The following is a 23407-nucleotide window of genomic DNA, read 5'->3' as shown; positions in this document are numbered from 1 at the left end:
CATGTGTACAAGAGATAGCTAACGGTGATGCTGTATAACAGAGGGAGCTCAGACTGCTGTTCTTTGACAACCTAGAGGGCTGAGATGGGGGTGGCTTGAGGGATGCTCACGGGGAGGGGGGATATATGTATACATATAGCTGCTTCATACTGTTGTACAACAGAAACTAACACATTATAAAGCAATTATCCTCCAATTAAAACTTTTCGTAAATGCACGACTGATTTAAAATGTAGAAAAAATCTGGACAAGAACACATAGCCAGTACAGACCTATATACAACAATGCCAAATGAATATGAGACAGGAACAATGAAAGGCAAAAGAGAATGTAAGAATTTGTCCTCGAATTAAAAATCTTAGGAAACATGCAAATAAAATATTCAAATAATTAAATAACTTCAGCTATCTGGTATAAAATAGTTCACCATAGCAAAATCAAGAGTCTGGCCTGGAAGAATCAACAATTACTTAGATCAGATAATAGAAAATACACCATAAACAAAGCAACCATACAAAAAATGTACCTACAACGAAACCTCAGAACAATGTATACATTCCACATGGAGGCAACAAGAGTGTCCTGAAAACCTTAGGAGAAAGAAGTCGCAAACAGAATAGTATGTTATGTGTATTCATGAGGAGCAGATATTGTAAGACTGTCGATGTTCCTTAGCTCCTTTACAGATCTACTATTGTCAGACCAGCTGAGACCACAATCCAACATGGGCTGCTGATTCCTGTACCTAGAATAAACCATGGAAAACTTATACAAGGGCTAAAGAGAACTAGTAAAAGAAGCAAAAACACAAAACTAAATAATCCCTGAGGGAAAATAAGTCTCCAATGAACTTGACCCTGTGAGTGCCAAGGTGAGGGAGTACTTGGAGACTGACAAGGGGTGTGCAGCCTACAAGGGAAGCAGACAACAGGATCAGCTGCAAAAGGCTTTAAAGTTCAGCCCTTGATTCTTCCACTGTGCCCTGGGGCCTTGACTCTCTATAGCCTCACTGAAGGAATCAGAGGTAGCATCTCAGAGCTCCCATGCCAAGACCATGGGGCACAAAACTTTGGGTTGGATGTGGCAGTATGGCCCAGAGGTCATAAATTAGCCAGCACAAACTTTCTTAGTGGATGACAACTAGCCTTTTTAAGTGATCACCTTAATAGACTATCACACGGGGACTAAAAGAGAAAACTTAATACCACAGAAATTGTACCAAGGGACAGAAATTCACCTCAGAACTTTCGAGCAATGCCCCTGCAGTCGACTAAGAGCCCACAGTGAGAACTGTCGGGCTTAGGAGCCCCTTCACTTACTCTGCTGGGATTTTGTGGGGCATGGTTGGGGACAGGGTTGGATTCATACCCGAAAGTAAAGGATTTCCAGGCCCTGCCAGCAGTCACTATGAACATCCTGAGTGAGATGTGAGAGGTTCCACACCACAGAAGGCAGTCTCTCATGCTTCCCTCTCAGTTCATCTTACCTGCAGCAGCCATTTCCTGGAAGCCTCAGGCAGAAGTGTCCAGAGGACATGTACGTTCACTTCTCACCAGGAGTCTCAGGGCTTGACGTCTTCGATGTGAGGCCTTGTCCTCAGGTCAGCAGATGGGACAGAGCCCACCACTTACAGGGGCCAAGGGAAGACACGGAGAGTGGATGGAGCATCTCTCAGCACAGAAGACGGGGCCCAAAAGTGCCCTTCCTGTCATTCTCAGGAGCTCCAGGAAGCCTGTTCGGCCAGGCCACAAACAATTCCTGCCGGAATGCTGACGGAAGCTAGAGCCTGAGACGGAGACTTGTAGACTCAGCTCAGTAGAGGGAAAGGATCCCCTAAGATTCAAGGAACGGGGCACATGCCCATCCTGCGGGACGCTCCCCCGGAACCCTGCCCACCCTGACCCCGCCTCTGCTGTCCGCCTGGAACACAGAAGCACATGACCGGAAGTGACGACACACGCACACACGCTGGGGCTGCGAAGCCATCTTTGACAGCTGCTGTCATCTTTGACAACTGCCGTGTAGGGGGCCCCACGGAGGACTCCCAGGTCTCATCAGGTGTCCAAGTGTGAGGTGACGTGACTTACAAATATGGGGACACACGTCCGGCACGGTCAAGCCTTTCCCTCTGAAAAGAGGGGGCCAGACAACCCTAGGCCACCTGCCCCTGCTCTCACACGGATGATTCGGGCCTGCATCTTAAGCCCCAAATTCATCCGCTTCACCCAGGTGGTCTCTGAGAGGACGGCTTCAGTCCGGGGCTTGTGGACTCCAATTCTACACAGTAGAGGGAAAGCCCTGAGCCCTGTAGCTAAAGAAGGGACCCTCGGGGGGGACTGTAGGGTCTCCACACCCCAGAACGGCGGCCACACGAAACCCCCACCCCCTGTGACTTGGCCTCAGAGCATCCGGGTAGGATCCGGGCAGCTCTAACATTTGTGGGGCACCCTCATTGCAATCTCGGATGCGGGATACACTGAGGGAGGAGGGTACCTCGGTCGGAGGGGTTCATAGCTGGTCAGAACAGGGAGGATGTCAGGGCTCAGGAGCAGCCAGGATGAAGACCATCCTCCCCGACACATGGGCGAATCAGCACCCACCCCTGTGGTCAGCACTTCTTCCAGCCAAACACAGGGAATGGAAGCTGCGGTCTGAGTGGGGTGCTTAGAGCTTGCTTGCAGAAGGGCGGGTCCTGGGACCCTTCGGTGGGAGGCTGAGTGCTCCCTTCTCTCCTCCAGAGTCACAGGGAAGGTGGCAGCATCAACTTCAGAACAGAAGAGGGAACGGGGTGGGTGCTAGAGGGTCGTTCCCCATTTTTCATCCTAACTCTGAATGTGAACTGAAAAGACATGCCTCCCCTGCCAGCCCCCACAGGACCCCCTCTAATGCCCAGGCAGGGCTGTCTGGCTGCGCCCCAGGGCTTACTCTCACTTCCTCCTCAGGGGACTCAGGGAACAGGCTGACCAGAACAGGAGACTTGTGGATCCTAGAGCAGTGGACTCAAGCCTCCCCTAAGAAGCAGGCTTGGTTTAAGCCGGGGATGACTCTCCCTGGTGAAGGTGCTCACAGCATTTCTTTGTCCTTCCTTAAGGTGCCCTCCTTGCCTGCCTTCCTAACTGCACGCTGCCTGAGGTCCCTGACCTCTGTCATCATGCCTCGGAAGCACAAAAACAAGTCTCATGGCCACGGGAAACGCCACCAGGTCCAGGGGGAAGCTCAGGAGCCCCAGGCCAGTGCTGCTGCAGCCCCAGGAGAGGAGCGCCCCTCCTCCCCCTCTTCTGTCCCTCAGGGTTCTCCCCCGAGCTCCCCTGCTTCTGGCGATCCCCAGGAGCTTCAGGGAGCCATGGCCCCTAGCTGTCCTGATGCAGGGCCTACCTGCGCAGGATCTGATGAAGGTGCCCAGGGCCCAGAGGAGGAAAGTGCAGATGCCGCCCAGTCAGCCCTGGTCGTTCGGAGCTTTCGCAGAGATCCTCTGAACAGGAAGGCCAGCATGCTGGTGGAGTTCCTGCTGGAGAAGTACAACAAGAAGGAGCCCATCACGCAGAACGCCCTGATGAAGGTCATCAGCAGCAAGTACAAGGAGCGCTTCCCTGAGATCCTGAGGAGAGCCTCTGAGCGCGTGGAGCTGGTGTTTGGCCTGGAGCTGAAGGAAGTCGACCGCAGCAGGAACATCTACACCCTCATCAACAAGTTCAGTCTCGGGGTAGAGGAAGGTTCACGTGGTGAGCGGGGGATGCCCAAGTCTGGTCTCCTCATGGCACTCCTGGGCATCATCTTTATGAAGGGTAACTGTGCAACCGAGGAGGAGGTCTGGGATTTCCTCAATGTGTTGGGGATCTATGATGGGAGGAATCACTCCATCTTTGGGGAGCCCAGAAAGCTCATCACCAAAGATCTGGTGGAGAAGGGGTACCTAATCTACCGCCGGGTGCCCAAAAGTGGTCCTCCGAGCTACGAGTTCCTGTGGGGCCCAAGAGCTCATGCTGAGACCAGTAAGATGAAGGTGTTGGAAGTTCTGGCCAAGATCCAGGATACGGTCCCGAGTTCCTTCCCAGACCTCTTTCATGAGGCTCTGAGAGATCAGGTGGAGAGAGCAGGGCTGAGAGGCGCTTCCATTCCTCCAGCTATGGCTAAGGCCAGTGCCCCTTCCAGGGCCAAGTCCTGCAGCTCCTCCCACATCTAGGGAGGGGGGCAGGGCACTTTGTGCCCTTTCTGTCTGAAGAGAACAGTCCACCTCTTCAATAGTGCAGGGTAGTTTGGGTGGAAGGAACAAAACCCATAAGTTGTTCACAGTTCTAAGTAGTATGGGAGTTTAGGTGCAGTTTTAACAAAATGTGTACGTTTTCCTTTTATCCATATGAATTATATGTAGTCAAAAATAGATGATCTAGGTAGGTAGGTAGAGGTGTTTTATATTTTTAAATGTTACTACTCTTCATAACCTTTATTGTGCTACAGAATCTAGGTTTATTAATGTCATGGATGTCATGTTTACTGCTGTTAGGTTTATGATTAGGAGTTCGTTATTTGTAAACAAGTTGAAAAGACTTCAGTATTTTCTTGGTGGTCCAGAACGAGGGAACATAATGTTGGAATAGAATTTTACTTGGAAATGTGTAAGAATCCTAAAGATTTCGGATCACAAAGCTTTAAGAGTAAATGCTGGTTTATTCTTCGTTTGTCTTCTCTGTCCTCTTTCCTAGTAAAAGTTAATAACTTGGACTAAGATTTGCTTAGCTTATTCAAACTGTATGACACTTAAATGATAATAAAATAGAGTCTTTGCTCATCATTTTCTTTTTCTCCCAATTTATTTGATCATCTTCTGTTTAGAAGGCTTTCTTTCTTTTTTTTTTTTTTTATTTAGAAATCTTTCTTATAGTACTGGGTTGGTAAGAAAATGACCAACCCCCTGCCCATGGAATTTTGAGTCTAGCAGCAGGTACCATAAAAGGAAGGTGGTGAGGTAAGTCTAAGGAATAAACAAATCACAAATTAAACGGGTGGAGGTGTGGAAGAGGCGGCTCCAGATGAGAGCAAGCAAGTCTAAGTTACCTGATTAAGGCAGCACTGATTCTTGGGAAACATCTAGTTCTCGGTGGGAGGTAATTTTCAGTCCAGATGCATGGTGGGCTAGATGAAGCTGTGGCAGTGATGCCAGACACTCATATGATGGTTCTCAGAGGTGAGGCTGTAAACCTGGAATATATCTAAACCATATATTCACCATTATTTGGGGATATCAGGAAACCATAGGGAATGGAAGGGGCCCTGTGCACTTGAGCCAGTGCAAGTGAACCCTCAAACTACATGTTTTCATCAAAAGCTGTCCAGAGAGTTTCTGAGAAATAAGGCTTATACCCATTGAAGTGAGATGCCAAGATGTCACTGGACTGTCTCTGTTTTTCTGGGATGGGAGCATCACAGCTTGCTCTGTTCAACGGGCAGTTTAATTAGGTTATGTTGAGTGTAATTTGGCAAACTTTCAGGGAGGGCTCAATTGTTAGTGGCAATGGTTATTAAAATAGGGGTGGTTTGGATAAAAGGCACCTGAGAGAGAAATTGCTGGTCCTTGAGACAAATGAACCTGCATTTGCATCCATGTGGATAAGAGAATTTCACATCCATATTAAAACAGAAGCTCCAATAGGGAAAAACGGCTTAGTTTTACTTGCTTGGGAGCATTAGTGCCAATGTGGATTTGATTATTGGTTGAGGTTGCATATTCTCTAATATAGACTGGAAATAAAATTATATGATGGACGTTTGCTATCATTTGGGGTAAAAATTATCTTCATAATTACTGCCATTCATTGAAAGTACCAAAGTTTGTCTCATACTGTGCCAGGTGATTTACATACATCACACGGGTCTGTGGTCCTACACGATAGACTTTTTCAAGCACACTTTGCAGATAAAGCAGCTGGAATAAAGAAGTTCAAATTCATAAATGACAGGAACTGGACTGAACCCCGGCACCAAAATCCTCTAGAGCCCATACCATGCCACTCCTCCAGGATGAGGCCAACCTTGGGTCACTTCCTCTTTCTGATCACTAGTCCAAAAGGTATTTCACACGTTAAATAGCAGAATTTCCCAAGAAGTCTTTCAGAGAAGAGACAGGAGTCAATGTAAAGATAGATGAATGAAGGCTGAGGAGACAAAAAACACATCATAACTGAAGTCACAGAGAGACTGGCCTGTGTCTGCTCTCAGAAGGCCAAGACAGGGCTGCCAGGCTGAGCATTCCCTCCCTTCTTCTCAGGGCTTGCAAGGACATGATCTTTGCTCTACATGGGTCACCTTAGGGTTAAATAAACAGGAAATCCAGAGTCCCCCGGGAGTCAAGGTGAGGAATCTTAGTGAGGGCATTACCCCAACGCTGAACAGAGTGGGCCCCAAGAAGCCTGAATCCTGATGTCATCCCTGAAAGGGCACAGGTAGGAGTAGTGTCGTGTGCAATTCCCAGACTTTCCCTCTCTGGCACCACAGGAGTGAGGACCTTAGTCTGAGGAGAGCTCCCTTACATAAACAAACAAAGGAGACCCAAACCCTGCCAGGAGTCAAGCTTTGAACTTGTGAAACCCCTGACCTCAGAACTCTGAGGAAACCCCACAGAACCCTGCCCTGCCATTCCTGGCATCCCTGGGATACCTGCTGATTGTTGACATGACATGCCCATTTCGTTCTATGATGTCACAAGGGGATTTGGGACATGGTCCAAGAGGTATAGCCTAGGGCCATCAGTGGGATTATTTCCAGATTTTCCAGAAACCTACCGAATACCCTGAAGTCAAAGGGACCAACACACCCCAAGACCATATGATTCATCTCATCCTTTTCACCTCAGAAGACCAAGGACATGAAAAAAAAAAAAAAAAGAAGAAGAAGACCAAGGACAGGCATGGAGGGATGAGGAGAATCTTACTTCCTCCTAGGGGTCTCGTGGAGATGCTTGACCTACTATAAGAAAGTACAGTAGTATAAGGGGTGGGCCTAAGGGAAAGGGAGTTAGAATTTCAAGTCACAAATGAGGTCAAAACAAGGACTTAGGGATCATCTACCAATAAAAAGAAGTGATAAAGAATCCAGCCCTGTTCTTATAGCCCTTGAAGAACCAGGGCAGAGCGATCAAGCTGAAGTTCCACCAACATTTATTTATTTCAGGTGTGTAGGAGGTGAAACCCTTAGTATGAAGGTGCAGATACCATTCCAAGAAAGGGGTGGGGACACCAGGCCCTATGGGGAACCAAATGAAGTACTCTTAATGAGTGTTGAGGACTCCAGAGGCCAGGACACAACTTCCCACTGAGCACTCAGTACCGGGTGATAACTACTGAATGGGGTGATAAGCTGAGGACCCCTTCACTTCTCAGAAATCCCACGGAGATTTGTGATGCCAACTATCGAACAGCAGAGGGAAAGGGTCCGATGACTGGCCACCAGTTGGGTGGTGGTCTTGAATGTGAAATAACAGATGCCTCTGTGTAGGAGAATACCAGCCCCTTCTGTCAGCCCAGCACACCTGAGGCAGGGGTAGCAGGATGCAGCCTAGAGATCACTCTAATTTCCTTTAAGATGTTTCTCAAAAGACAGGCTCATTAGGAGAATAGGAACCCTGGGGATTTTCAAAACAGTGCCTTCAAGAAAACCACAAATGTAGCCTTCCTTATAACCAAGGTGGTATTTCCCTGCTGCAGCTGCACACTCAACATTCGTCATTCTGCGGGTGCTTGTCACCTGCCCTCCTACTCACACTTATAATCACTATCCCCTAGCACAGTCATCATGCCTCAGGGTCAGAATCATATGCTCTGCATCCAGGAGAAACCCCACCAGGCCCAAGATGAGCCCCAGAGTCACAAGGGAGTTGAGCCCGCTGCAGTAATGGAACAGCTTCCCTCTACCTCTTCTTTTTTAGAAGATAATTCACAGAGCTCATCAGCTACTGGGTCAAATAGCACTTCCCAGGGGTCCTCGGAGCCCCATCTACTACCAGCACTTTTTCAAGTACTTCTGACACATATGATGAGGAAGATACCAGTCAAGATGAGGAAGATTCACGTTCCTCCCATGTCTCATTTTCTACCAAGAACACCTACCGTGATTCTCTGAACAGCATGACAAGTTTGTTGGAGTGGTTCCTCCCATGTAAGTAAAAAATGAAGCAGCCCATTATGAAGGAAGACATGCTGAAGATCATCCACCCAAGATACCATGACCCATTTGCCGAGGTTCTCAAGAGAGCTTCTGAACACATCGAGGCTGTCTTTGCAGCTGACTTGAAGGAAGTTGAGTCAACCATCCACTCCTATCACCTTGTCAGCAAACTGAACCTGCACAACAATGGCAGGGTGTGGGATTGTAGGGGCTTACCTAAGACCGGTTTCTTGATGACAGTTCTGGGTGTGATCTTCCTGAAGGGCAACTGTGCCACTGAGGAAGACATCTGGAGCTTCCTGAATATGATGCGAGTATATGCTGGGAGAAAACACTTCATCTACTGAGAGCCCAGGAAGATCATCACCAAAGACTTAGTGATGATGAAGTACCTGGAGTACTGCCAGGTTGCCAGTAGCGATCCTCCATCTTATGAGTTCCTGTGGGGCACAAGAGCCTATGCTGAAACCAGCAAAATGAAAGTCTTAGAATTTTTGGCAAAAGTCAATGATACGGTTCCCAGTGCCTTCTCATCACAATATGAAGAAGCTTTGCGAGATGAGGAGGAGAGAGCTCAAGCCACAGCCAGGCCTGGTACGACTGTCACTTCCAGGCACATTCCATGGCCACGTCCAGTAGCTTCCCCCACCCCCTACTGAAGACCAAGATTTTTAAAAAATCATCCAGATAAGAACATTTGACATAAAAATAGGGACTTTTGTTGAAATGGGAAGCAATCTCACAGTAAAACTGCTGGGAGAATGGAATGAAGAAATAAAATGAAAAAATTTCAAAACATGATCAACCTTGATTTTTCTCCATCTTTTCTGTCTTCTGCTTTGTAAAATTAAATAATTTATACCTCAATAGGCTTATTAAAAAATGCAGGAGGTATTAAACCTTAACAAGTTAGACCTCTTACTGTCTTCATTTATTTTTTGAGCATCTGCTCTTTGAAAGGCTCTATGCTAGTTCTGGTGAGGCTAAGATCAAGACCTAGCCTATGCCCATACAACTTTAGAAACGGGAGCTGCAATCACATAAGGAAGATGTTAAAATAGCCTTTATGAATGACAGGAAAGTAAAAAGACTACCCAGAAAGAAAACTCTACCTGGGGTAACATCCTGATTTGTTAGGCTTTCCACAACAAAACCCCACAGAATGGGTGGCTGAAACAACTGAAATTCTCAGAGTTCTAGAGGCTGCAAGTCCAAGATGAGGGCTGGTTTACCCTGAGGCCTCTCCCCTTGGCGGCCATGTGGCTGCCCTCTTCACTTGGCATTCCTGTTGAGTGCATATATCCCTGGTGCCTCCTTTTGTGTCCCAATATCTTCTTGTGTCACACTGGGTTATGGCCCACCCTAATGACTTCATTTTAACTCAACCATCTCTTTAAAGACCTTATCTCTAACTACAGTTGCATTCTGAAGTACTCTGAGTTATGCCTTCAATATGCATTTTTGGAGGGGACACAATTTGGCCCCTAACATACAGAAATCTAAGGTGTCTCTGCTCTAATCTCAATGCAGGAGATACCAGTGCACAGACTGCTATTCTACACACATCGTCTCCAGGGAGTTTCTGAGATATAAGGGTGAACTTGCTTGAGGTGTGTAGGGAAGGAGGAAATTCTTCCCTTTACCCCTTTTGAGTTCTTGTGGTTAGACTACTAATAAAGTTGACACAAGACAGGGTAACAGGAGAAAAAGAGACAAATGGCAATTCATGTGCACAGAAGTGTCATAGAAATGGGACCTAAGAAGCGGGCAAAGCAGGCAGCTTCTTTATTTTGTCGACAACAAAACAATTTGTGAGGAATCGACAGGACAAATAAACTTAGGTTTTAGGTACTCAACTAACAAGGGATCTAAACAGAATCTGTATGCGGGGTAGTAAATTAAAGACTTAACAAGGTTTATGTATACAGGCTTCTCTGCTTGAAGTGCCTATTTCTGGTTCCAAGGGTTTCCTTCTGCCTCCAGATGCAGGCAGTACATCCTTCATATGAGATTTCCTGCTCTCAAGGAGACAGAAATCGCAGGGTGGCGGAATGTCCCTCCTCTGTTGGCTGTTTGTTAAGTAACTTGAATTCAAAATAATCAATATGCCATTGTGGTATATTTGGGGGCAGAGTGCCCTAAGCCTTAACAGTTACCTCCTCTGAAACTTGCCTGCAAGTCTCACATGGGAAAAGCTGATCTGGTCACTGTGGAGAGAGAGAATGGATTAGTGGAGTCCTCCATTTCATAGCAGCAGTTGCATATTTCTGAGAACAGCTCAGTTCATTTCAAGAATGGTATCTCATTTCAATAGGTGACTTCAGACTCTACTACAAAGCCACAGTCATCAAGACAGTATGGTACTGGCACAAAGACAGAAATATAGATCAATGGAACAGAATAGAAAGCCCAGAGATAAATCCACGAACCTATGGACACCTTATCTTTGACAAAGGAGGCAAGGATATACAATGGAAAAAAGACAACCTCTTTAACAAGTGGTGCTGGGAAAACTGGTCAACCACTTGTAAAAGAATGAAACTAGAACACTTTCTAACACCATACACAAAAATAAACTCAAAATGGATTAAAGATCTAAATGTAAGACCAGAAACTATAAAACTCCTAGAGGAGAACATAGGCAAAACACTCTCCGACATAAATCACAGCAAGATCCTCTATGACCCACCTCCCAGAATATTGGAAATAAAAGCAAAAGTAAACAAATGGGACCTAATGAAACTTAAAAGCTTTTGCACTACAAAGGAAACTATAAGTAAGGTGAAAAGACAGCCCTCAGATTGGGAGAAAATAATAGCAAATGAAGAAACAGACAAAGGATTAATCTCAAAAATATACAAGCAACTCTTGAAGCTCAATTCCAGAAAAATAAATGACCCAATCAAAAAATGGGCCAAAGAACTAAACAGACATTTCTCCAAAGAAGACATACAGATGGCTAACAAACACATGAAAAGATGCTCAACATCACTCATTATCAGAGAAATGCAAATCAAAACCAACATGAGGTACCATTACACGCCAGTCAGGATGGCTGCTATCCAAAAGTCTACAAGCAATAAATGCTGGAGAGGGTGTGGAGAAAAGGGAACCCTCTTACACTGTTGGTGGGAATGCAAACTAGTACAGCCACTATGGAAAACAGTGTGGAGATTTCTTAAAAAACTGGAAATAGAACTGCCATATGACCCAGCAATCCCACTTCTGGGCATACACACTGAGGAAACCAGATCTGAAAGAGACACGTGCACCCCAATGTTCATCGCAGCATTGTTTATAATAGCCAGGACATGGAAGCAACCTAGATGCCCATCAGCAGATGAATGGATAAGGAAGCTGTGGTACATATACACCATGGAATTTTACTCAGCCGTCAAAAAGAATTCATTTGAACCAGTCCTAATGAGATGGATGAAACTGGAGCCCCTTATACAGAGTGAAGTAAGCCAGAAAGATAAAGAACATTACAGCATACTAACACATATATATGGAATTTAGAAAGATGGTAACGATAACCCTATATGCAAAACAGAAAAAGAGACACAGAAATACAGAACAGACTTTTGAACTCTGTGGGAGAAGGTGAGGGTGGGATGTTTCAAAAGAACAGCATGTATACTATCTATGGTGAAACAGATCACCAGCCCAGGTGGGATGCATGAGACAAGTGCTCCGGCCTGGTGCACTGGGAAGACCCAGAGGAATCGGGTGGAGAGGGAGGTGGGAGGGGGGATCGGGATGGGGAATACGTGTAAATCTATGGCTGATTCATGTCGATGTATGACAAAACCCACTGAAATGTTGTGAAGTAATTAGCCTCCAACTAATAAAAAAATAAATAAATAAATAAAATATATGAAAAAAAATAAAACATAAAAAAAATAAAAGATTTAGACATAAAATAAAAAAAAAAAAAGAATGGTATCTCATTTCAATAGGTGGTGATGCAGATGGGTTCCCAAACTAGGTCTATGGTGCAAGTAGTATCAGGTAGTTATTAATAAGAGGCATTTCTATGGAAAGCAAGGAAAAGCAGACGTTAATGATTGGAGCTGGTTATAAACCACTTTGTGAACCCAGGCGGTAGTCAGTCAAGAAGTTTTCTAGCTGTCAGGATCAAAGCATCTGTTGCAGTTTGAAATGTCTCTATCACATTTAGCAACATCTCTGGGTGTTCAGGGAAACTTTCTGAGTGGCTCGTACAGCAACAGGCATGAAGACTGCTTAAACATGAGCTGTTGTGACAATTTCTCTGATCTTTGCATCAAGTCATCTAGCTTCACGTTGCAAGACATAAGGAGAAGGGCAATGTTAGTTCTCAGGGATTCAAGTCAAAAGAATGGGAGAGTGAGTGGATCAAGATGGCAGAGGAGTATCGCTTGGAGCTCACTGTCTCCCCACAGATACAGCAAAAGGATGGGAGAAATTGGGAATTTTAGTAAGAAAGTTGCAGCTAGATACTGGTGGACACTAGAAAAATTCAGGATCCAATCCAGTTTGGAGGTAAATAATAAAACATCCAGGAAACGTAATACCACTAGAACCTAATACCCACACATATGTAGAACAATTTCTATTGAACCATTTTTTCTCTCAAACATCTCCGTCATTTCTACCAAAGTTAGGAAAACTAAGACCTCATCTGTTTGCAAAGTAAGTCTAAATTCAATAACTTGGCCTGATTATTCACGTAAGTACAGTAAGAATGACGATTTGCCATATAGGTGCTTTTAAATCTTCTTTGCTAGAACGGTTCATATGGAGTCTCTAGAAGGAGATTTTAATAGCCTCTTGAGGCTAGGAAGCCACAGCAAAACATGTTGTCAAACCTAGAGATCTGGATGAATTCCTTTCTTCCCGAAGTCCCTAAAACATCCCAAAGTTCCTGTGCCTGCCAGAAGTGATCTTCCTTACTCACCTGGTAAGGCTGATGGGAATTCTGTCAGCAAGGTCCCAGGCTATTTTTCCAATGGGTTTGTATGTCTCCCGATCGTTAACCTTAGTTTCCTCAAGTTATCTGGTCATATCCAAGTCTACCTGTGTCTGTCAAATATGACATTCCAGTCAAAGTCTCGGTAGTGTAATCAATGTTTCCAATTGTGTCCTGCTATAAGAACAGATTCTCACTGAACTTTTGAAAAATAACTATTTTCCTAAGAAAATAAGAACACTGACAGTTTCTAATTTCTGGAGTCATATGGGAGGGAGAAAAAAATTAATGTTCCAATTCTAATGACAAAGATACGATTTATCAAACTGCTGTGTTCAAAATTTTCCTTATATCTAGAAAATGAAAGATTTTTAAAAGACAGTAATCATTCAAAACAATGAGGAAAATTATCATCATATTTGTAATTCATTAAGCCCCATGTTCCTAATTCTTATATTGCTACAGTCCAGTTTTTGTATTGTTTCTGTCAATCCTACCTGAAGTTTGTGGGTCATAGGAACAATGATAATTTCAAGAAGCATGCAAGGTTTTGGATAAAGCTTATATAATTTGCCCAGGGAAATGTGCGCCTGGATCACACTTGATAAACCAAGCAGAGAACACATTTTCTCACACTTTCTTTGCCACTGTAAGGGAATCGGCCTTGCAGTAAGGGAAGGCTTCAACTCATCCAGAAAATATAGGAATGACAAGATAATTATGATGACTCATCAGTTCTGTTCAGTCTCTCGGTCGTGTCTGACTCTTTGCAACCCCATTGACTGTAGCACGCCAGGCTTCCCTGTCCATCACCAATTCCCAGAGCTTGCTCAAGCTCATATCCTTTGAGTAGGTAATGGGGTCCAACCATTTCATCCTCTGTCATCCCCTTCTCTTCCTGCCTTCAATCTTTCCCAGCAACGGGATCTTATCCAATGAGTCAGTTCTTCACATCAGGTCGCCACAGTATTGGAGTTTCAGCTTCAGCATCATTCCTTCCAATGAATGTTCAGGACTGATATCCTTTAGAACTGACTGGTTAGATCTCCTTGCAGTCCAAGGGACTCTCACGCATCTTCCCCAGGAGGAACAAGATGGCAAGAGGTGTTGGTGGACATGGAATATATCTCTCTCCACAGACACATCAGGAATACACCTTCAGACACAGAAGTGCATGCAGAATACCAGCTGAGAGTGGACAGGAGTACATGACCAGCACTATAGAATATATAGACCCATGCAAAATTCAAGATCAAGCCCTGACCCTTTAGAGTGGGTCCACTGGCCCCAGGATCCTAGAATACCAGAGAACTACCAGAGGGATATCAAATAGTGAGAACTCACACAAAGGAAACCAGTGTAATACAAGAACCAGCATGACCAAACCACATAGTACCCTCTGCACGATGCCTCATTCAAACAGCAAAGAAAACAAAAATACAAACCCCATCATCAGCAGACAGGACGACCACCTTACTCAGCCTTGCACATCAGAGGAAAAAACAAACAAAAACTCAGCACAAATCTCACCCAATAAGAAGCTTACACAAACCACTGGACCAACCTTATAGGGCAGAAACAAAAAGGAGGAAAGAATTCAACCTTGAAGCCTGGGAAGAGGAGACCTCAAACACGATAATTAAAATAATAATAATAATAATAATGAAAAAGGCAGAGAAGTACTACAAAAATGAAGGTAGAAACCAGAAACACAGAAATCCAAATAAATGAAGAGGAAATAGGCAAACTACCTGATCAAGAATTCATTGCTAAAGGGAATGCAGTGATACAGATACTTTGGAAAATGTCTGGCAATTTCTTTTAAGTTAAATATAGTCTTATCATATGATCTAGCAAATGAACGTTAAGGTATTCGCTCAATATAGCCAAAAACTTAAGCCCATCCAAAAACATTCACACAAAGTTTAATAGCAGCATAAGTCATAGCTTCCAAGAACCGAAATTACCAAAGATGACCTTCAGTAGATGAGTGGGTAAACAAACTATGGTAAGCTACACAGAATACTATTCAGTCCTAGAAGAAAACATTTCAAACCATAAAAAGATATAGAGAAAATCCAATGTATAAGGATTAGCAGAAGGAGCCAGTATCAAAAGCCTACATACTGTATGATTCGATCAATGTTACATTCTGGAAATGCAAATCTGTAGAAAGAGTAAAACATTCAGTAGTTGTCTGGGGTTCCAAGTGAGGGTTTGAGGGATGAACAGATGGAGCATGGGAGATACATAGGGCATTCAAACTCCTCTGTAGGACACAGTGTTGACTGAGTTGATAAGATCAGGCATTTGTCAAACACTAAAGAAGAAGAGAGTTCCAGAAAAACATCTATTTCTGCTTTATTGTCTATGCCAAAGCCTTCGACTGTGTGGATCACAATAAACTGTGGAAAATTCTGAACGAGATGGGAATACCAGACCACCTGAACTGCCGCTTGAGAAACCTGTATGCAGGTCAGGAAGCAAGACTTAGAACTGGACATGGAACAACACACTGGTTCCAGATAGGAAAAGGAGTATGTCAAGGCTGTATATTGTCACCCTGCTTATTAACTTATATGCAGAGTAGATCATGAGAAACGCTGGGTTGGAAGAAGCACAAGCTGGAATCCAGATTGCCAGGAGAAATATCAATAACCTCAGATATGCAGATGACACCACCCTTATGGCAGAAAGTGAAGAGGAACAAAAAAGCCTCTTGATGAAAGTGAAAGAGGAGAGTGAAAAAGTTGGCTTAAAGCTTAACATTCAGAAAACTAAGATCATGGCATCTGGTCATGATATTAGGATCTGGGATCTGGGATCTGGTCACTTCCCATCAACTCATGGGAAATAGATGGGGAGACAGTGGAAACAGTGTCAGACTTTATTTTTGGGGGCTCCAAAATCACTGCAGATGGTGACTGCAGCCATGAAATTAAAAGAGGCTTACTCATTGTAAGGAAAGTTATGACCAACCTAGATAGCATATTAAAAAGCAGAGTCATTACTTTGCCACCAAAGGTCCATCTGGTCAAGGCGATGGTTTTTCCAGTGGTCATGTATGGATGTGAGAATTGGACTGTGAAGAAAGCTGAGCGCCGAAAAATTGATGCCTTTGAACTGTGGTGTTGGAGAAGACTCTTGAGAGTCCCTTGGACAGCAAGGAGATCCAACCAGTCCATCCTGAAGGAGATAAGTCCTCGGTGTTCATTGGAAGGACTGATGATGAAGCTGAAACTCCAATACTTTGGCCAGCTCGTGCGAAGAGTTGACTCGTTGGAAAAGACCCTGATGCTGGGAGGGATTGTGGGCAGGAGGATAAGGGATGACAGAGGATGAGATGGCTGGATAGCATCACCGACTTTATGGGGATGTGTTTGAGTAAACTCCAGGAGTTTGTGATGGACAGGGAGGCGTGGTGTGCTGCGAATCATGGGGTCGCAAAGAGTCGGACACGACTGAGTGACTGAACTGAACTGAAAGAACTGTAAAACACAAAAAGGAAAATCCATTGTAAACAATGGACAATAGTTAATAATAACAAGTTGACATTTGTTGATCAGTTGTAAAAAATGAACTGGTATCCATTGAACCAATACAAGATGCTCATAATAGAAGATACCAAGTGGAGGAAGAGAGTGGCTGTATGGGAACTCTCTATACTCTCTGCTGAATTTTCTCTAATTCTGAATCTGTTCTTTTAAAAGAGAAATACAGAGGGGCAACAAACACATAAACACATGAAAAGAAGAGCTACATCGCTCATCATGAGAAAATTTACAATGAGGTGTCACCTCATACAGGTCAGAACGGCCATCATCAAAAATTGTACAAGCAGTAAATGCTGGGGAGCGTTTAGAGAAAAGGTGGGAATGGAAATTGATATAGCCACCCTGGAGAACACTAGGGAGATTCCTTTAAAAACTAGGATTCAAACTACCGTATGAGCCAGCAATAGAAATACTGGGCATATACACTGAGAAAAGAATAATTGAAAAGACGCCTGTATCCAGTGTTCATTGCAGCACTACTTAGAATAGACAGGACATGGAAGCAAAGTAGACTTCAGCTGACAGATGACTGGATAAAGAAGTTGTGGTAGCCACATACAATGGAATATTAGCCATAAAAAGGAACGCATGTAAGTCACTTGCAGTGAGGTGGATGCACCTAGAGCCTGTTATACACAGCAAAGTAAGTTACAAACAGAAAAATAATGTACATTAACACATATACATGGAAAGTAGAAAATGGTTCTTAAGAACCAATTGAAAGGCAGGAATAGTGACACAGATGTAGAGAATGGACATGTGGACACAACAAGGGAAGGAGTGGGTAGGACGAATTGAGAGAGTGGCACTGACAAATATAGAGTACCATGTGTACAAAAGATAGCTGGCGGGAAATTGCTATATAATACAGGGAGCTCAGCCTGGTGCTGTGTGACAGCCCAGAGGGGTGAGATGAGGGGGTGGGAGGAAGTCTCATCAGCCAGGAGGAATATGTATACTTAGAGCTGATTCATCCTGGTGTATAGCAGAAACAACACAACATTATAAAGCAACTATCTGTCGATTAAAACAACTTTTTAAAAGTCGACTAATGTAAAAACTAGAAAAAAATACAGATAAGAACACATAGCCAGTACAGAGTTATAGGCACCAATGCAAAATGAATAAAAGTCAACAATAATGAAAAGCAAAATATCATGGTAAGAATTTGATCCTCGAATTAAAATTCTTAGGAAACAGGCACAGAAGATATTGACACATGTAACAAACTTCAGAAACCTGGCATAAAAAAGATCAACACAGCAAAATCAAGAGACTGGTCTAGAACAACCTACAATACTCAGACCATGTAATAGAAAACACATCATAAAAAAAAAGCAGCAATATAAATAATGGAGCTACAAAGAAACCTTAGAAAAATGTATGCAGTCTACACTAAGGCAACAAGAAGAATTTCCTGAGCGCCTCAGGAAAAAGAAGTCTCAAACAGAATAGTATGCTATGTGTATTCATGAGGACATATTGTAAGACTGTCGATTTTCCTTAAATCCTTTACAGATTTAGTTCCACATTCAGAGTAGCTGAGACCATAATCAAACGTAGGCGGCTGTTTCCTGTACCCAGAACAAACCATGGAAAACTTATACAAGGAATAAAGACAAATAAAAAAAGCAAGAACACAAAACTAAATAATCCCTGAGGGACAATAAGACTCCACTGAACTGATCCCTATGAGTGCCCAGGTCGGGGAGTACTTTGAGGCTGACACAGGTGTGCAGGCCACAAAGGAAACAGACAACAGGATCAGCTGGAAAAGGCTTTGAACTGGACCAGTTTATTCTTCCACCGGGCCGTGGGACCATGAATCTCTACTGCTTCACTGAAGGAACCTGAGGCAGCATCCCAGAGCCCCATGCCAGGATCATGGGGCACCAACGTTTGGGGTGGACATGGCAGTATGGCCCAGAGGTCATGAAATAACCAGCACAAACTTTGTTAGTGGTTGACAACTGGCACTTTTAAATGATCACCTTAAGAGACTATCACACATGGACTAGAAGAGAAAAGCTTGTATCACAGTAAGTGTACGAAAGGACAGAAATTCATCTCAGAACTTTTGAGCAATGCCCCTGCAGTCGACGAAGAGTCCACAGTGAGAACTGCCAGGCTAACGATCCCCTTCACTTTCTGTGCTGGGATTGTGTGGGCCATGGTTGGGGACAGGGGTGGATTTATACCAGAAAGGGAAGGATTTCCAGGCTCCGCCTGCAGTCAACAGTAAGATCCTGAGTTAGATGTGAGGAGTTCCACGCCACAGAAGGCATTCTCCCACCCTTCCCTCTCGCTTATCTTACCTGCAGCAGCCATTTCCAGGAAACCTTAGGCAGAAGCGTCCAGATGAGATGCCGGTGCACTTCTCACCAGGCCTCTGGCGATTTGACATCTTCCAGGTGAGGCCCTGTCCTCAGGTCAGCAGGCGGGACATAACGCAGCATTACGGTCAGGGCAAGACAGGGATAGAGGACAGAGAGCATCACTCAGCACACAAGAAGGGACCCCAGAGTGCCCTCACTGTCCGTCTCAGCAGCTCCAGGAAGGCTGTCAGGCTCGGGCTCCCAAATTCTTCCTGCTTGGTTTACTGAGAGAAGTGCGAGGCAAGGAGTGAGGCCAGCTGACTGAGCTCAGCAGGGAAGTCACAGGACCCCCTTATGAGTCCAAGAAAGGACCACATCCCCAGCTTGCAGGAAATTCCCCCGGAAGCCCGCCCACCCAGGCCCCGCCCCTGCTGTCCTCCTGGAGCCCAGATGCGCATGATAGGAAGTGACGGCCCGCGAACCAGGCTGGGGCTTGATGCCATCTTTGAGAGCTGCTGTAGTTTCAACCAGAGGGAGGAGTCCGAGGTCTCATCAGGTGTCCAAGTCGGAGGTGACATGAGTTACAAGTGCACTGCATAGTTACAAAGATATGCCCTGGCAGTCCCAACACCCTTTCCATCCAAAAAGAGGGGACTTCATGACTCCGCGGCAACCCTGCCCCTGCTCTCCACCTGGAAGCTCGGGTCTGGCTCTTAGGTGCAATGTACTTCCGCTTCGTATGCGGGTTCTTAGGACATAACCTGGGTCCAGGGGTGGTGGATCTGGGTGCAGGGTTGGTGGACCCTGGCTCTGTTCAGTAGAAGGAAGTCTGGGATTCTGTGGAGTGAAGGAGGGACCTGTGGGGGGACTGAGGGTCTCCACACCCCAGATTGGCGGCCACGCCCTACCTCTTACCCAGCGTGACTTGGCCTATGAGCAACTGCTCAGCACCTCAGCAGTTCTAAAGGCTGAGGGGATCCCTGACTGCGATCGCCGTCACGGGACACTCAGGGAAGCGGAGACCTCGTTCTGAAGAACTGGCAGCCCGTCATCAGAGGGAGGATGTCAGGGCTCAGGAGGAGGCAGGGTAATGACCATCTTCCGTATCACATGGCCAACTCAGGACCCTCCCCTGTGGTCAGCACTTCCTCCCATTCAAACACGGGGACGGGGGCGGGGTCTGTCAGGGGATATTGGAGCTTGCTTGTGAAGGGGCAGTCTCGAGACAGCAGAAGGGCGGGTGCCGGCACTCTTCAATGGGGGCCTGAGCACTCCCTCCTCTCCTCCTCTGGGGTGACAGGGAAGGTGGCAGTATCAACTTCAGAGCGAGAAAGGGAACAGGGTGGGTGGGTTTGTAGGTGGGGGTGGACATGAGGGAGTCTGCCCCAGTTTTTACCATGACTCTGAATGTGAACTGAGAGGAACTGCCCCCGTGCCAGCCCCAACAGGCCTCCCTCTATCGCCCAGGCAGGGCTGTCTGGCTGCGCCCCAGCAATCACTCTCACTTCCTACTCAGCGGTCTCAACGCACAGGCTCAACAGGAGAACACGAGACTTGTCGGTCCACGAGGACTGGCCTCAAGGACCCCTCAGAGGCGGCTTTGTGTAAAGCCAGGGAGGACTCTCCTCACTGAAGTTGCTCACAACATCTGCTTGCCCCTCCTTTAGGTGCCCTCCTTGCCTGCCACCCTGCCTACACACGCCTGTGATCCATAACCTGTGTCACCATGCCTCGGAGGCACAAGAACAAGTACCATGCCCGTGTGAAATGCCACAGGTCCAGGGAGACGCTCACTTCCCAGGAGGCCCAGGCTAGTGCTGCAGCCCCCGAAGAGGCGTCCCCTCCTCCCCCTTGTCTGTCCCTCAGGGTTTTTCCTCCAGCTCCCCTGCTTCTGGTGATCACCAGGAGCTTCAGGGAGCCATGGCCCCTAGCTCTCCTGATGCAGGGCCTTTCTGCACAGGATCTGATGAAGGTGCCCAGGGCCCAGAGGAGGAAAGTGTAGGTGCCTCCCAGGCAGCCCCGGCCACTCAGAGTACTCGCAAAGATCCTCTGACTCCAAAGGCCAGCATGCTGGTGGGGTTCCTGCTGGACAAGTACCCCAAGCAGCAGCCCCTTACACAGAACACCCTGCTGAAGGTCGTCAGCAGGTTGTACAGGCAGCACTTCCCCAAGATCCTCAGGAGAGCCTCTGAGCGTGTGGAGCTGGTGTTTGGCCTGGAGCTGATGGATGTCGACTGTAGCAGGAAGATCTATGCCCTCATCAGCAAGCTCAACCTCAGGGGCGATGAAGGTCCAAGTGATGAAGGAGGGCTGCCCAAGTCCGGTCTCCTCATGGTGCTCCTCGGCATTATCTTCGTGAAGGGTAACCACGCAACTGGGGAGGAGATCTGGGAATTACTCAGTGTGTTGGAGGTCTATGCTGGGTGGAGGCACTGGATCTTTGGGGAGACCAGAAGGCTCATCACCAAAGATCTGGTGCAGAGGAAGTACCTGATGTACTGACAGGGGCCCAATAGTGATTCTCCATGCTAAGAGTTCCTGGGGGCCCGAGAGATTGTGCTGAGACCAGAAAGATGCAGGTGTTGGAGGTGCTGGCCAAGATCCTCCATATGGTCCCTAGTTCCTTCCCAGACTTCTATGACAAGGCTCTGAGAGATCCGGCGGAGAGAGCAGGGCTGAGAGGCGCGGCCAGGGCTCCAACGATGGCTGAAGCCAGTTGCCCCTTCCAGGGCATAGTCCTACAACTCCTCCCACATCTAGGGAGGGGGACCCGGCCATTTTCTTCCCTTTTGTGTTGGAACAGAGCTGTCAGGCTCCTAACTAGTAAAGAGTAGTAGGGGTGGAAGGAACAAAACTTGTATGTTCTTTACACTTTTATGCAGTAAGGGAGTTTAGGTACAATTCATTTCAACAAAATATATATCTTGTTTCCTTTATCCATAGGAGAAATAGCTAGTGAAAGTTGATTTAAATTAGATTGGTAAGGAGATGAGGGAGGAGTTTAGTATTTTCAAATGTTACTTTTCATAAGGTTTATTGTGCTTCAGAATACAAATGTATTAATCATATAAATCACAGTTTGCTGTTTAAAGTTTTGAAAGCCACAGTTTGGGTATTTGTAAAACACATTGAAAGTATTGAATATGTTGTTCACCATCTAAACGAGGTAAGATGACATTGGAACAGAATTTTCTCAAAGAGTAGTCAAGCTTCTATACAGTGCAGGTTAGTAGGGGTCGAGCAAACCAAGTTTAGATCTCTATTTTCTTCCTGTTTTAAACTACATATTATTCTACATATTATTTATTTCATTTTTTTCATTTTTACTTCTACCAGATTCTTTTTCTTCAGAATATTGATTCAGTAATGATACTCCTGTCTTATGTATTGCTGTCTTAAGGTTTTTAAAGTTGCAGATTTGGTAGATGTAAAACAAATTCATGAACCATCTGTATTTTCTTTATGATCTGGAAGTAGGTAAGATGTTGTTGAAAGAGAGATTTTCATGGTAATGTGAAACACGACCACAGAAAATTTTGAGAAACCAAAAAACAATTAAGCAAAAATAATGGAAAAAGCCTTTAGTTTGTAGTTTTCCTTATTTCCTGTAACCTTTTTTTTTTTTTTTTTTTTGGTAAAAATAAAATATATTTTGCCTGAATTTAGCTCATTTAAGAATATTTATTTATTTTGTCCAAATGCACTGCATAGTCTCTGCTATCTACTGGATAAAAATAACCTCAGATAGGAAGGTAGTACTTTGGAGGTTCATAATAATCATAAGTTCCATTAAATTAAAGACCAGTGTTTCTTAATCAGCATGACTCTGCTTTATATGTATTACATGCATTCCAGCATTCATGTAGGATAGGATTTAGCAGACTCCATTTATAGATGGATACCATGCAATTTTCTCAAGTTCACAAGACTGATAAAGTGACCTTCATAAGACAAGTCCCCTGATGTACACTAGTCCAGAGTCCTTCCCTTTCTTTGCAAGGGCAAGAACTGAGGAAATCTCTTTTCACCAGTGACATACTTGGTACTGTGACTAGGATTGCTGTCGCAGTGAACTCCAGTGGTCTTGCCCAAACTGCTGGCTGGAGACCCCTGACTTTCGCTCTGTCTCTCCCATGAATACTTGCTTGCTGTCACTCTCTGCTTTGTTCTCCTTCCATGACCCACAGGACAAGATCTGGGTCAGCTCACTGAGTCATGGCTGCCTTCAATTAAGAGCTGCAAGGAGTACCCCCAGGCTGTGCATACGCCCAGAACACTTGGGTGGCAGTTGACACTGTCCTTGGGGCCTGGTAGAAACAGAATTTCCAATGGTGAAGGCATCCACTGAGGCCAAGACTTTTCTCCTCTTAGTCTTTGTCACTTCCTCTATGGCTCTATCCATTTTGAGGTGAGAAGTTTAATGGAGA

The 23407-nt window shown here is 45.3% G+C and overlaps 2 protein-coding genes and 1 pseudogene across 2 annotated transcripts; all 3 read left to right on the top strand.

Moving 5' to 3' along the window:
* Nucleotides 1-2091: 2091 nt before the first annotated feature.
* On the top strand, nt 2092-4524 carry LOC122690532 (melanoma-associated antigen B4-like). The gene is made up of 2 exons (XM_043897465.1): nt 2092-2412; nt 2894-4524. The coding sequence occupies exons 1-2, from the start codon at nt 2092-2094 to the stop codon at nt 4181-4183; spliced, it is 1611 nt and encodes a 536-aa protein (XP_043753400.1). The 3' UTR covers nt 4184-4524.
* A 3264-nt stretch (nt 4525-7788) lies between these two features.
* Nucleotides 7789-8819, top strand: LOC122690531 (annotated as a pseudogene).
* Nucleotides 8820-19436: 10617 nt separating this feature from the next.
* LOC122690530 (melanoma-associated antigen B17-like) lies at nt 19437-21482 on the top strand. The gene is made up of 4 exons (XM_043897464.1): nt 19437-19551; nt 19992-20067; nt 20648-20729; nt 20847-21482. The coding sequence occupies exons 1-4, from the start codon at nt 19437-19439 to the stop codon at nt 21480-21482; spliced, it is 909 nt and encodes a 302-aa protein (XP_043753399.1).
* The last annotated feature ends 1925 nt before the right edge of the window (nt 21483-23407 follow it).

This window comes from Cervus elaphus, chromosome X, assembly GCF_910594005.1.
Source record: "Cervus elaphus chromosome X, mCerEla1.1, whole genome shotgun sequence".
NCBI classification, from domain to species: Eukaryota; Metazoa; Chordata; class Mammalia; order Artiodactyla; family Cervidae; genus Cervus; species Cervus elaphus.
The sequence above is the reverse complement of the archived record's forward strand: the minus strand, read 5'-3'. Positions and strand labels throughout refer to the sequence as shown.